Source organism: Euprymna scolopes, chromosome 39, assembly GCF_053919585.1.
Source record: "Euprymna scolopes isolate OS-2025 chromosome 39, ASM5391958v1, whole genome shotgun sequence".
Taxonomy (NCBI): Eukaryota; Metazoa; Mollusca; class Cephalopoda; order Sepiida; family Sepiolidae; genus Euprymna; species Euprymna scolopes.
Window position 1 is genome coordinate 31,500,956 of NC_136520.1, and position 14,355 is coordinate 31,515,310.

The following is a 14,355-nucleotide window of genomic DNA, read 5'->3' on the forward strand; positions in this document are numbered from 1 at the left end:
AAATAGATTTAACGTATCATCAAATTAAGGTACACCCTGACGATGTGCCTAAAACAGCAGTCGTGACACCTTTTGGCTTGTTTGAGTTTAATTACATGCCATTTGGTTTAAAGAATGCTGCGGCTACATTTCAGTGTTTTATGGACAAGATATTTTTAAAGTTAGACTGCGTATTTATATACCTAGATGACATATTAGTCTTTAGCAATAGCTAACAACAACACAAGGAAGACTTAGATAGAGTATTTAGAATCTTTAGCGATAACAATTTAAAGATTTCCTTAGATAAGTGTGTAAGTGTGTATTTGGAGTACCAGAGTTAGACTTTTTAGGCTTTCACGTAAACAAAGAAGGTTTATTGCCTACTTCAAGGAAAATTAAAGAGTTGGAAAATTTTCCAGTCCCTAAGGACTCCAAAAGCTTATGCAGATTTCTGGGGATGACAGGTTTTTACCGTAAGTTAGTCCCTAATTATGCATCCGTAGTTTTACTGTTAACTGAACGAATGAGGTTGGATCCGGAAGCAAAGACCGAGCTTAATGAGGAAGAAACTCACGCTTTCAAAGCAATAGTAAGCAAGTTGTCTGAATTAACGGCGTTAGCTCATCCACAGTCTTCAACTACAGAGTACCACCTAGTTACGGATGTTAGCCAATTTGCCGCGGGTGCTGCATTGCACCAGTTGGTAGATAAGAAACCAGTACCTATAGGTTTCTTTTCCAAAAAATTTTCCCAAGCCCAAACTAAGTATTCCACGTTTGACAGAGAGCTACTGGCAGCTTATTTTTCAGTGATACATTTCCGCCACCTCATAGAAGGTCGCCACATGACATTATTCACTGATCATAAGCCTCTGTGCGGAGCATATTACAGTCAGACACCGGCAAAGACAGATCGACAACAACGACACTTGTCAGTACTTGCCGAATATATTGCTGACGTGGAGTATATTAAAGAAGCTGAGAATATAGTTGCAGACTGTATGTCTGGGCCTGCATTAGCTGTGCAGATAGATGCATGCGATTTGGCTGAAATAGCAGAGGCACAAAGAGGTGATGACGAGATAAAGTCATACACTGATTTAAAAGAATATTGTGTGTCGAAGGAAATCGGCTCAGTCCTGTGCGATATTTCGACGAAGTACTCCAAACCGTTTTTCCCAAAAGAACTTCGTCAGGCTATTTTCAACAGTTTACATAGCTTAGCGCATCCTGGTACGGGAGCGTCTATTAAACTGGTTAAGTCCAGATACTTTTGGTCCAGCTTAGATAGAACAATTAAGCAATTCTGCGCAGAATGCGTAGAGTGTCAGCAAGCAAAAGTTCAAAGACACACAAAGTCTGTGGTCCAAGAATTCGAGTTACCATCTGCACGTTTCCAGACGGTACATATTGATATTGTTGGTCCCTTGCCCTTAACGCGCAATGAGTCTGACCCTTACCTAAGCCCTTACAAATACTTGCTTACCTGCATCGACCGTGCAACTCGCTGGATTGAAGAACAGCCTATGACTGAAATAACTGCACAGTCGGTAGCAGAGGCATTCATCAATGCATGGATATCCAGATTTGGAGTCCCGTTGCATGTGGTAACTGACAGAGGTAGTCAGTTTGAGAGCGAGTTGTTCCAGGAATTAGCCAAGGTAGTAGGTTTTTACCGATTGAGGACAACTTTGTATCACCCTCAAAATAACGGGATGATTGAAAGAGCACACTGTACTCTTAAAGCAGTTATAATAGCTCGCAAAGAATCATGGATGAAAGCCATACCGGTAATTCTACTTGGTATACGTAGCACCCCTAACGAATCAGGTTTTTCCCCTTTTACATCTGTTACTGGAGCTCCGATATTGATTCCTCAGCAGTTAATACACAAACGGAGAGCAGGAGAGACTCCAGTTAATAATAAGTACATACGTAATTTGTGTGAATGGATGTCCCAAATTGATGTACTCGACAATGGAAAAGGACATATCCACGACAATTCAAAACTTTCATACCAAAAACCTTACGGTCCCGTGAAAAAGTATGGCTCAGGGTCGATCGAGTTAGAAAACCGTTAGAAGCACCTTACTCAGGTCCTTATAAAGTCTTGACTCGATCAGACAAGCATTTCCAGATCGACATGAACAACGGTACTCACACACACGTATCGATAGTTAGATTAAAACCGTATATAGAACCAACTATCTATATAATACTAAAAGTCTATGGATCTTGTATGTTTGCAATCAGATTTCCGGTTTTCAACATCCGGTTGCGCATGCGTAAATAGCAACGTCTTCAATCCGTTATTCCAATTCCGGAATTTTTATATCGCTTTTAATACAAACAATTTCATTTAATTTGATCAAATAGTTATTTATATATACAAATAATACATAGATTCATAGATAATTATAATATATATTATAAAATCTATTTATCTATGAATCTATTAATAATATGAAATATTACCCTATACAATTTATGGAAAGAAAACACCTCTCACTTTCCCTCTAATAGATTTCAACACTCCTACTCCCTCTGTTTTCGTTACGTACGCGAGAAATAGTTACGTGTATGTGTGAGAGAGAGAAAAAGAGAGCGATGTAAAACTGGATAGAGTTATCCCCCTTAACTAATGCAAACCTTTTTACTAGAGGGCGTTATTACAAAAAAATTTCTTTTTCTTCTTCCCATGTTTTTTAAAGTCGTCTGCTTACATTTCTAAACGGAAAGCTGAATCGGTAAATGCACACATTTCTATTACATTAAATAGTGTTTTCCTTTACACAATGGGTACTGAATGTTTGCTTAAATTAAATGAAAAAAGTTACATTTTATTTTCATTTTCTATTTAAAAAGCCATTATTAACATGTGGAGAGTGTTTTTTTTATTATTCTGTACTTTCAACTAACAATTTAATTAAAAAGATGATATATCAAAATTTGAATTTAACTATAATAAGGATTATGATACCTGTTCAGTGCATAAGTATGACCAACCACTTATAATTCAGTAACTGTAATTTAAAAAAAAATAACAATTATAATAAACAGAACGACTCATAGAAATCTATCTATATTCTTTTTTCATTTTAATATACTTTCATAGAAATGCTTCTGTTATGTAAAAAAAAAAACTATTTTCTTTATGCCACAAGTGTCACGCTCATACATGAATTCCATAGCTAATATAACGTACTGACCCAACGGGTCACGGGTGGTCTAGTTAGTAATAAAATTAGACAGACGGAGAAGTCACAGACAGATAAAGTTAATACTAGTGATAAGATTATTAGGACAGACGATACCGACAAAGTCGAAGATGGAATTGCTACTGACACATATAAGTCTAGAGCAGGAAGGAAGGTGACATGGAAGAAGAAAAACGAATACTTTTATTTTTAAACAAAGAACAGATTTAATAATTGGGAATAAGTTACTTAACTCCGTTAATTGGAGGGGGACTCTTATAGCGAGCTGCTACTACTATGAGACTAGGCTGTATTCTCACCTTAGTTCTCTCTTTCTCCCTACTCTTTTCTCTTTTCCTTCCTTTCTTCTTATACGTCATCAGAGGTTCCAGCCAATGAAAAGCGAGAACGTGGGACATTCGAGTGAAGGAAACGTCCTTACTTCCACGGCGACTAGAGACAGAACACACGCCTCACTCTTCAGCTCCCGTTAGGTAGCCAAAAGGAGCATTGAACATTAATACAGACTTTACAAAATGCACTGTCTTTCTTTGTAACCTGAGTTTCGGGAAAACACAAATATATATTGGATATATAAAACCTCATGAATTCATAACAAAGTCGCGTTACACGTCCTCATTTTTATAAGAAGGCAATGTCTTCTTTTACCAGTATTTCTTTCTATTTCAGCGCTCCAGTTCTCCCTATTATCGGAGGCGGCCCGAAGTGGGAGCCTACCGAAATGGTGACCTCTAATTAGTACCCCTGTTAATGTATGGTAATAATACCATAACTTCTTGGATTGTCACCCCCTGTTCTGAGTGGAAGTTTTCAAAAATTTCAAAGATTGTCTTCAGAAACTAAACTGCACAAGTGCCATATTCTTTTTTTTTTTTTTTTTTTTTACTAAAGCATGGTTTAAGTAAAGATAAGTTGTTTGGGATGCAATGTTGAAATCCTAAATAAACTCTAAATAATTTAACTTTAATCTTAATAAATATTAATAATTAATAACTTTAATTTTAATCTGAAACTCTAAATAATTTGAGTGATTGAATACAAATCAGAGCAAAGTGTGTTATAGTTCCTTTTCTTTCCTTGGACAGAAATCTTTGTCGACTGAAGTAATTTTTATTTTTATCTCAATCTAGAGTGCTTGTCTAGATTGATGATCTTTTAAACCAACTCATTTCAGGTGAAAACATTATAACGTATTTACGTGTCATATTGAAATTTGTATAAATTCCAAAAATTGTGTAAAATGGTCCAGAAGAAAAATAATTAGAAGTAAAAATAGAATTTATTGAATTATCGAGTATTATTGCATATTTTAATGTGGAAGAGTTGTGCAACTAAGTCAGTATGATAAACAAGGGAAATAACCTTTGAATTAAATTGACTTAAATTAAGGGTTCGATATTTTAAACAAAAAAATCTCAGAATGTAATTGTAGATGAATTTTTTTTTGTTAAATATATTTACATTACATTTTTCGTAAATTTTGGAATTTATACTAATTTCGACATGACATGTAAATACATAATAATGTTTTCACCTGAAATGCGTTGGTTTTGGTTTTAAAAGATCATCACTCTACACAAGGGAACTGGATTTTCCCAACATTTAAAAACTAATTTTGTGTTTAATCCTGCTACTAATGTGCTGAGAGGCATTCAACACTCACTCCCTTTCTCATAATGTTTATCGGCACTATACTAGAACTTATACACGCGTCTTTGGGGTATACAATCAAGGAGTTGGCCACATCCCAGGCATCACCAGGTCTCTTATTGTCATTGTGGGAAGGCTAACAAATAGGGCACAAAATCGGAATTAACCGGACTTTTGTTTGGAAGGGGACATATTGTCGCTATCCACCGCCGGATAATTTAAAAACATGGCGCTACTAGCAAAATGACATCAATCGTCCGAGTTCCTCGAACGTGTTTTTTGTTTTCCTTCATTTTCACTTTTTTCTTATTTTATTTTGGTTTTCTCGCTTGTTTTTTCCCCGCCAGAAAGAATGTCGGAAATGTTGCTCAGCAAAATGACATCCCCCCTCATCAACAGAACTTTAACTTTCCTCCACGCCGGCCTCGACAAGCTTTGTTCAAACGATTAGTGTTTATCCTGATCGATTCGTTGAGGGCCGATTTCTTGATCGACAATCAATCATCGTTTATGACATATCTCAGCCGGCTCCTACAGCAGGGTCGAGCTATTGGCCAATATGGTATTACTCAGCCACCCACTGTCACGTTACCCCGAATTAAAGTAAGTTTGGTCATTCATTGACCAATGGTCAATGTCTAGATTCTTTCCAACTCTAAAAAAAACAAAACTTTATAGTGACGATTTGGAGAGTTTTGGGGGTGCTGAAAAACGAATATATACTTTAAAAGTGGCGCAGAGAAATAGTTTTCATGATCTGAAGAAATTACTTTTTCAAAAATGGGGGATCACTTTTCTATATAAATTTAAAGTAAAATGAGTACCTACTTTCTGGCCACCTACTGATCATTTTTTTTTTTTTTTTTTAGGTTACCTGAAATTTACTCTTTTTTTTTTTTTTTTTTAAGTTTTGCTTACTTTTCACCTTAGCAATCACTTTTATAAAATCACTACTTTTATAGGTTATACTGCATTAAAATATGTGCGTACACAATCTACCATTGTTAAGATAAGGAATTACATTGCTCAATATCCGGAAAATTACTTGTTTGCGGCAAATTTAAATGCGATATTCGTTTTCAGAACACCCGAAAACTGTAAAGGGTTGTCATTTTAAAGATGATTGTTAAGATGGAAAGTAAGTAAAAATTTACCAAAAAAAAAAAAAAAAAAAAAAAAAAAAAAAAAAAAGCGCAGACCTATATCATTCCTAAAAATGCGTATTTTTCACCTTTTTTTAAACTTTTTCCGACGCATATTTTTGCTACTAAAATATATTCTAGCTTACGCGTACAACAATGGCCACCACTTATAACATAAATAATTACATTTGCTTAATATCCGGAAAACTATATATTTGCAGAAAATTTAAATGCGATATTCGTTTTCAGCATACCCGAAAATCTGAAAAAGTCATTTTAAAGGAAAATGTTAAGGTGGAAACCAAGTAACATTTACTTCTGAAAAGGTCTCAGCAGTTTTAGAATTCATTTGGCAAACACGTTATGTATATACAAATGGTCATGAATGATAGTTTCCACAGATACTGCACTAACCCTGACGTCTTAGGCTATTTGGTGAATAGTCACACATTTATCTTTGAAAATGGCAGTCTCAACTTGACTGTCAGAACTATTTCCACAATTTCCAGCCATGTTTGAATTTATGATGTTAGTGTTTTAGAAAGTCATATAGTGGTGCATCATTATCATACGTTTCTTTCATTTCATCAAAAGTCTCTTGTGGTGTACATCCTTTCAAATACAAAAGCTGAATCCCTGCACAACACTCAACACTCCATTTCACACCTAATCAGAAACCACAATTAGTTCAGAACTGTAATTATCCACATAACCCATAGAGATATAAATCATTGCACATGCAAAGTTTCAGCTAGATCAGGCAACTGGAAGTAGATCAGAGGCATTACTTATTGAACGTCTTTTGTATATATTATGTATCGATATCAGTATTTATTTCAACAGTGCTTGATATGGGAGTAGAGCTAGGTAGTAACTTATAAAATATATTTATAGCAGTTAAGATACACAGATCTATCTGCATTTCATCCCTTTAACGATTTATCAGGTTAAAATGCACGGAATTCATGTTAATGAGTGTTTTTATATATTGCTGCTGGATCCTTTCACTCTCCAGCTCTGCATTTAGGGGGCCCATTTAGCAGCAGTTTTTCTTTTCCCATTTCAGCTGATGTAACCTCAGACGTTCTTCCAATGCGGGGGAAGAATACAATTACGAATTTCTAAGGATTTCTACCTGGTCATGACTGAAGGAACAAGAACAAACTACTCCCGTTGTTTAAATAAAGTGTTGTGTTTTGATTTCTGTGTAGATTCCCAAGTTAGAAAGATTACCGCATTCGACAAGATGCACCTGGAGAAGGTTAGTAGTTACAACAACATCCAAAACATGATGTGAATAACATCAAAGATGAGAATAGTAGTCGGAATATTCCAAATAATACAAATTATCAATCCTCGGTTAAAAAATTCTGGAATTTGTGTTTTAGTAAAGGAGTAAAGGTCAGACCCAGAAGCTTGACAAAACATGGAGCCTCCCCAAGACAAGAGCCATTCATTTCAATTGATGCCAGATGGGGATCAGAGCGTTGGTGATATAAAGATAGAAGCTTGGTTTTAGATGCATTAAAATTAATTAGCCACCTCTTTCCCCATTGCATCACGTGCTCAAGATCAAAGGAGAGAAAATCAGGGAGAACTTGGTCATTTATGGCCTTTGAAGTATTGCCATAGATGGTAGTGTCATCAGCATACATGTCTACGAATGATCTTAGGATGTGATTTGGGATATCATTGATGTAGATCAAGAAGAGAGTTGGGCACAGAATGGACCCCTGAGGAATTTCAGCATTAATACTGTGAGCTTCTGATTTCTGCCTATCAACCACTACTCTTATGAATCTATCAGAGAGAAATGATTTAATAATTGAGAAGACATTTCTAGCTACATTATAGCTGGAGATCTTGTGGAGTAGACCTTTATGCCATACCCTATCAAAGGCCTTTGATATATCAAGAGCAATTGCTCTAGAAGAAGCCTCAATCGAGAGATTCGCTAATCCTATGAGATATAACCGTTAGCACATCTGCTGTAGATCTAGCAGAACAGAAACCATATTGCATGTCACTGGGGAGGTTATTTTTGCTGAGGTGGTTGACTACTTCTCTATTTAACACAGATTCCAGCAACTTACTCATAGTGCACAGGAGACTTATTGGTCTGTACTGAGTGGGAGATAAGCAATCACCTGAATTCTTAAATATAGGGCATACTGATTAGGTTTTCTAAGGTATTAAGAAGCAATTCTCCTTAAGACAGCTTTGTATGGAAGCTGGTTCTGGTTGAAGGATTTTCAGCACTATAATTGGAATCCCATCAAGGCCAGTTGCTTTACTGGTATCAAGGTTTTTGATAAGCTTGACAACATCATGCACAGATCTTTGTATGTCGCATAGCATGTTTTCAGATACAGGAGGAAATATGGAGGGTTGACAGCCCTGATCGTATAGGGTAGAATTAGCTGCAAAGTTCTTGGAAAAGAGTTTGGTTTTGTCTGATGCTAACGAGATTATCTCAGGTCCATTGATGATGGTTGAGATAGAGCACACGCTTCTGTTCAGGACCCTGTTTGTTATTTGCCAAAACTGGTGGGAACCAAGCCACTGCTCAGCTACTTTGAACTTAATGGACTGAGCATTCTTTATTACTTTTTTACAGTGGTTGCTGGCAGTTCTGAAAGCGACTTTAGTCTCAGTACATCTATTACATTGGGAGCAATGAAAAGGTGATGTTTTTTTTTTTGTTTTTTTTTTACAAGGTGATCACCACTTATCAAGGCCCGGAAGCCACTCAGGGATAAGGGTTATTGCATGTACAGTATGTTAGTGTGGGGGTTTAATAAAAATGTCTACTTAAGGTGGCGGTTCATTAGGAATTTGTTTACGTTGGAGTTGAAGACATCCAGGTTGTAGTTAGGTGGGAAGCAAGCAGACGGAACAAAGTTCCACTGACGTGCAGTTCTAAGAAAGAAGTTTTGTTCATGGAATCTACGTTTTGATTTAGGCACAGATAAAGAGTGGGGAAAATTTTTGACAGTGGTTTCAGCTAGACGGGTGTTTTTCGTAAAAGATTTGCGAGGGGGGACTAGATATTGGAGCTCAGACGAGCACCTGCCATGGAAATAACGATGTCTGTACGCTATGGCAGCAACACATTCTGGAGAGAACCACGGTTAGCTGTTAGGCATTTGCTGGAATTTTTTGAAGTGTATGAAGCAGTCTATACCTTCAATTAACCATTCCATCAGGTCTGATACTATAGAGGACATTCTTTTTAAACATGGAATGCAAAGATGGATCTGTTATAAATGTATGGAAACTATCTCAGTCAGCCATAGAGTATCGATATATTGTACGATGGAGAGGTACGTCTGAGGACTTTTTACTTTGGTTTTTATCTTAACTAATACAACTGAGTGGTCAGAAGATCCTACTAGAGACAGAATGGAGGATGGACTTAGCTAAGGGCAAGCTGTGAGTAAAAGGTCCAAGAGACTTGAATTCTGACTGTCAGTGTTGGGAACGGGTGGGTTCGTGAACAATCTGAGTTAGGTCATAAGCAATGGAGAAATCGTGACAGAACCTCCCCTCATCATCTGTCTTGTTTGAGTGGTCTAACCATTCCACATTGTGAAGATTAAAAACATGAATGTTAGCCAAAGGATGAGCAGACAGGATGCCGTCAATTTTCTTAACACTTTTATACAACCTAACATCCATCACAAGTGCATTTGAGAAGTTTAATCATCACACAAGCAGAAAGGCCCGTCCTATAAAATCAACTGTAGATTCTTTTATAAGACAGGGGCACATTTGAAATAAATGTTTCTGTTTAGAACACAATTGAAACATGATATTTGACTTTTGTACATTTAACTTTTATTCAAGTGATTATGTAAAAATATTTTCATAAAATCAGCAGTTGGTTTTTTGATAAGACAGGGGTGCATTCAAAATGATTGTTTCTGTTTGGAGCACAATTGAACCATGATATTTGACTTTTGCATTTTAACTTTAAGTGAAGCCATTATTTACAGATAATTTTATTAAATCAACAGTAGATTCTCTACAGTGCAATACAGTGTACAATGTATTGTGGACTAAGTAACTGTGAAGAGGCATGTCAAGCTTCATTCCAGTACACTGCGGAAAGTGTCCCTAACTAGAGCAGACAATCAATCACTTTGATTTAAACATGGGTGATTTCACCGATTTCGATGACAATAAAAGTATGGGAGGAAGGGTGGAACATTTCAGACAAGGTTGGATCTCCCTTCTAGTACTATATATAGATATATATTAGGTAGGTGCAAAAACAATGTCTTTTTTGGCTTAAAATTGAACATCAAAAAACAACATTATTTTTGCATCAACGGTTTTCTTTTTCTTTTTCATTTCGATACTTTTTTGTGACCAAGAGCGGAGGTCCACTTGAAATATAAAAAATAACAATAAAAATATTAAATACAAAAAGTAACATTGTTTTTCATGCTTCAAAAAACCCTCATAACCTTTAAATCACTATATATATATATATATATATATATATATATATATATATATATATATATATATATATATATATATATATGATGGACTCTCCCGTCAATTTCGACGTATGAGATTCCACCACAACAACTAAGTTGTTCGGAAGTCCACGCAGATGATTTGTTTGTGAAGGCTTTGTGTAGAACCAACCACACTTTTTGGTATTATTGTTATCCTTGTCAGTGCAGATGACTGCCACAAGACAAAGCACATAGTACAACACAGGTTTTTACATCAAAGTTTCCTTTTCTAGATGCATATCTTAACTAAGATTGGAGCTGCATCACTCCCAGTGAATTAATGCACCTCCAGGAAATTTCTACGACTCGGTGTGGTACATACAGCACCTACCCTACCCAAATGGTCACCCATCTGATACTGGCCAAGCTCAACATTTCCTAACTTCAGTGATCTGGCGAGAACCTGTGTGTCAATGTGATTGTGCCGTATACTAATATCTAATATATATGTATATAAACTAGTGAAAAACCCAAAGATAGCTTATTTATATGTCTAATTTGCATAACTATTTTTCTGAACAGTTTGTAATAGAGTAATGGTTATGTTATTCATTTGTAATTTTATTGATCTATTTTTCCTATATATATATATATATATATATATATATATATATATATATATATGCAATAACTTTGTTGATATTAACATTAATTAATCAATCAAAGTGATTTAATAATGACTAAAGTCATCAAAACCTTTCTAAAATATTATATCCACTAATTTTATAAGGAAGTAAGTTAAATGAAAACTAATAGATTTTAAAATTGCAATAGATTTTAAAATTACAATAGATTCATATTAAATGTAATGGAAGTTATGCATTTAAAGTTAAGACTTAGATTAATTACTACCAGATGGTGGATTGTGTTTTTGCTTGTTTTAGATAAAATTGACGGTTGATCTTAAATTTTATCTAATTTATTATTTAAAGTCTTGAAAAGATAATCCTGCATTTAATGCTTTAATTTCTAGCAGCCATGTTTTTTAGTTTTATTTCTTTTTTACGCAAAAATATTTTTATCTTTTGACTAGTAGGTCGCCTGGCCTTGCCCGGTCATAAGGTATGCTTAAATATGATATTTTAATTCATGTAGATTATATATTATTATAGAGACAATTCACTATCAATTATTATATTGGACCTAATATATAATTAGGTATCCCAAACTAGCCTAGTTTAGGATGTGAAAACTGGTAAATAAAGTTAAATTTTCCTTAACTTCAACTTGCAATATCTCATTTATTTTTTTGGTTATTTTGATAAAGTTTTGATTTAAATAAAATTTAATCTTTTGCTTTATAGATATATAATTATTTTTCTTGTGTCTTTAATAGTTTTTTTCAGGCTACTTCAAGTTATGTCACTAATTTTGATTAAAGCCGCTTTATTTTTTACACAAAAAAGATGTTGGTGTTTTTCAAATTTTGTGAGTCTCTACGTATAAAAAAATAGTACCATTTTAAAGAAAAATGGTCACTTATAAATATGGTGAGCTTAAAAACGGGTTTTAAGTTGTTTTTTTTTCACAAAAAAATCCAACTTGAAAACTTCAGTGAAAGTAATATGAAAAAATTCAATTGAAAAAATTCCGAATATGGCACCATTTTGTAGAGAAATATCTCCTCTTTAATAATCTGTTGCTATCATATTACTACGCTCATAAATCAAGGAGCGCCACTAATAAAAGTGAGTGTACCTACACATCGTGATTTGCAACTTAATGCCTAGTGACCAAGTACAATAATCATCACGAAAATCAACTGTCAGCACGAACAAGTTGCACGACCGAGCGAAAACTTATTTCACTATGGATATATCAAAGTTCTTAGATTAGTTTGTTTTTGTTTAAAAGTTATAGAAAGTTATTATTTAAAATAATATTTTTAGTGCATCAATAAAAGAAATGAAAATTTACAATTTAAAAAATAATGTCAGTTTATTTTCTATATCTTCTTTCAAGCTTTCATATGTTCTTTGCTTTATCTTCTTTCAGTTGGATAAACTTCAACATTGTTAAATTATCTTTTAAAAATTAAACCGTGTACATTTTAAACCAAAAAAAAACAAACATTTTAGTTGCGTGTGACTGATGGAAAAATTTGTTTCATTTTAAAAAATGTGCCTCATTTTTTTGTTTACTTATTTAATTCTCTAATGTTCTGCTGGGCGTTTTTGATATATCTAACATTTTGTTAAATTATTTTTTTTATTAGACTGTACAGTTACAATACTTAAAAAAAAAAAATAACAAAACATAGCTAAGCTTTAAGTTACGTGCAACAAGTCATGTGTAAATAAAAAAATTAATTTCACATAAAAATATGCATTTTTGTTTATGTTCTATCGGGCGTTTTTGATAAATTTGAAGATTTTGTTAAATTATTTTTTAATTACACTGTACATAAATTAAAAAATAAGAACGGAAAATCTTGTTATGTGCACGTGGCGCGTAAATGAAAAAATTAATTTCACTGTAAAAATAATTTTTTTTTGTTTATTTAATAATTCCAGAGACGGTACTTCTACAGTTTATCACCGAAAATGGAGGCGCCATTTTTTTCACGCACCTATCGTAAAAATCTGAGGGAGAAATCAGTATTTTAAACTATGACCGAAGTTAGAAATAAATAACAAAAAAATTAAGCTAGACAATTAATTACTTCCGGAAAAAACTATGAAAAAAAGTAAATAAAGAAAGTGAAAGAGAACATATATCCGTAATTATTTAATTGAAAATGTTTCAATTTAATTAATGAAAACAGGAAAGTTTTCATAAAACGTATACATATTTTTATTATTAAAAACAGAAAATGAAAAAATTATTAAAAACAAAAAATGAAAATGACATATTCAAATAATTGTCTAAACTGAGCAAGCACCATTTGAAAACCAAACCATTTACTGTATAAAAATTTATCAAAATATTACAATTATATTTTTATAGAGACAATTTATTGAAAAATCAGTATATGAAACTATAATTTTAATAAAACAATTTTGTAATGAAAGCAACATTGGATTTTTATAAAATAGTTTTTTTTTGTTATTTTTTTTTTTCCAACAAATAAATAATTTTAATGAAACATTTGTTTTAATTAAAGCAACTGTAAAGGATCAACAACAAATTAATTTAAATAAAACTGAAAAATCATTATCTAGTTTAATTTTTTTGTTATTTATTTCATGCTTCGGTCGTAGTTTAAAATACTGATTTCTCCCTCGGATTTCGACAGGTGCACAAAAAAAATGGCGTCTCCATTTTCGGCGATAAACTGTAGAAGTACTCCTGAGACCTATATGTTCTATCAGGTGTTTTTGATAAATTTGAACTGAGATATCTCAAGGTTGTGTTAGGTGTTGAAATCAATACCAGTGGAAATAAAGTTCAACTGAAAGCTGCTCTCTCTGACTACTTGAGAAGAAATCCAATTGATTCATTTCCACCTCTAAAGCAACAAAAAAAGTCCTTTAGTGAATCTGCTGAACATTCAGATAACTCCCGCAGTTGTGATGAAGAACCATCTTAGGATATCTTCAGTTATGAGCATCAAAGACAATGGGTTGCTGTCTACTACAGCACCAACTTTTACATTGGCCAAATCATTGAGATTATATCTGCATCCAGCGCTGTAATAAAATTTTTATCGCAAACCAAAGTTAGAAAAGATTTTTTTCAATGGCCTTTGTCAGCATTTGTTTACAGATGGGGTTTTGAGGTAATGCCAGTTTCAAGTGATGGTAGGATTTGGAGTGTTCTTGATATATCTACCATAGCAGAAGCCTATGAAAGAATTCTGAAAGAAAATCAATAAGGAAAGGAATTTTAGTAAGACATC

At 33.8% G+C, this 14,355-nt stretch overlaps 2 protein-coding genes across 3 annotated transcripts in view; one reads left to right on the forward strand and one right to left on the reverse strand.

Annotated features, from left to right (window-relative positions):
* LOC145263713 (large ribosomal subunit protein eL43) overlaps positions 1–14,355 on the reverse strand; it is a 118,441-nt gene that overhangs the window by 19,279 nt on the left and 84,807 nt on the right. The gene's annotated exons all lie outside the window — the stretch shown is intronic.
* LOC145263711 (GPI ethanolamine phosphate transferase 2, catalytic subunit-like) overlaps positions 4,964–14,355 on the forward strand; it is a 63,611-nt gene continuing 54,219 nt past the window's right edge. For both annotated transcript variants that reach the window (XM_080120666.1, XM_080120667.1), the window contains exon 1: positions 4,964–5,452. In XM_080120666.1, the coding sequence (XP_079976792.1) occupies positions 5,093–5,452 (360 nt within the window). In that variant the 5' untranslated portion in view covers positions 4,964–5,092. The remainder of the gene's footprint in view (positions 5,453–14,355) is intronic.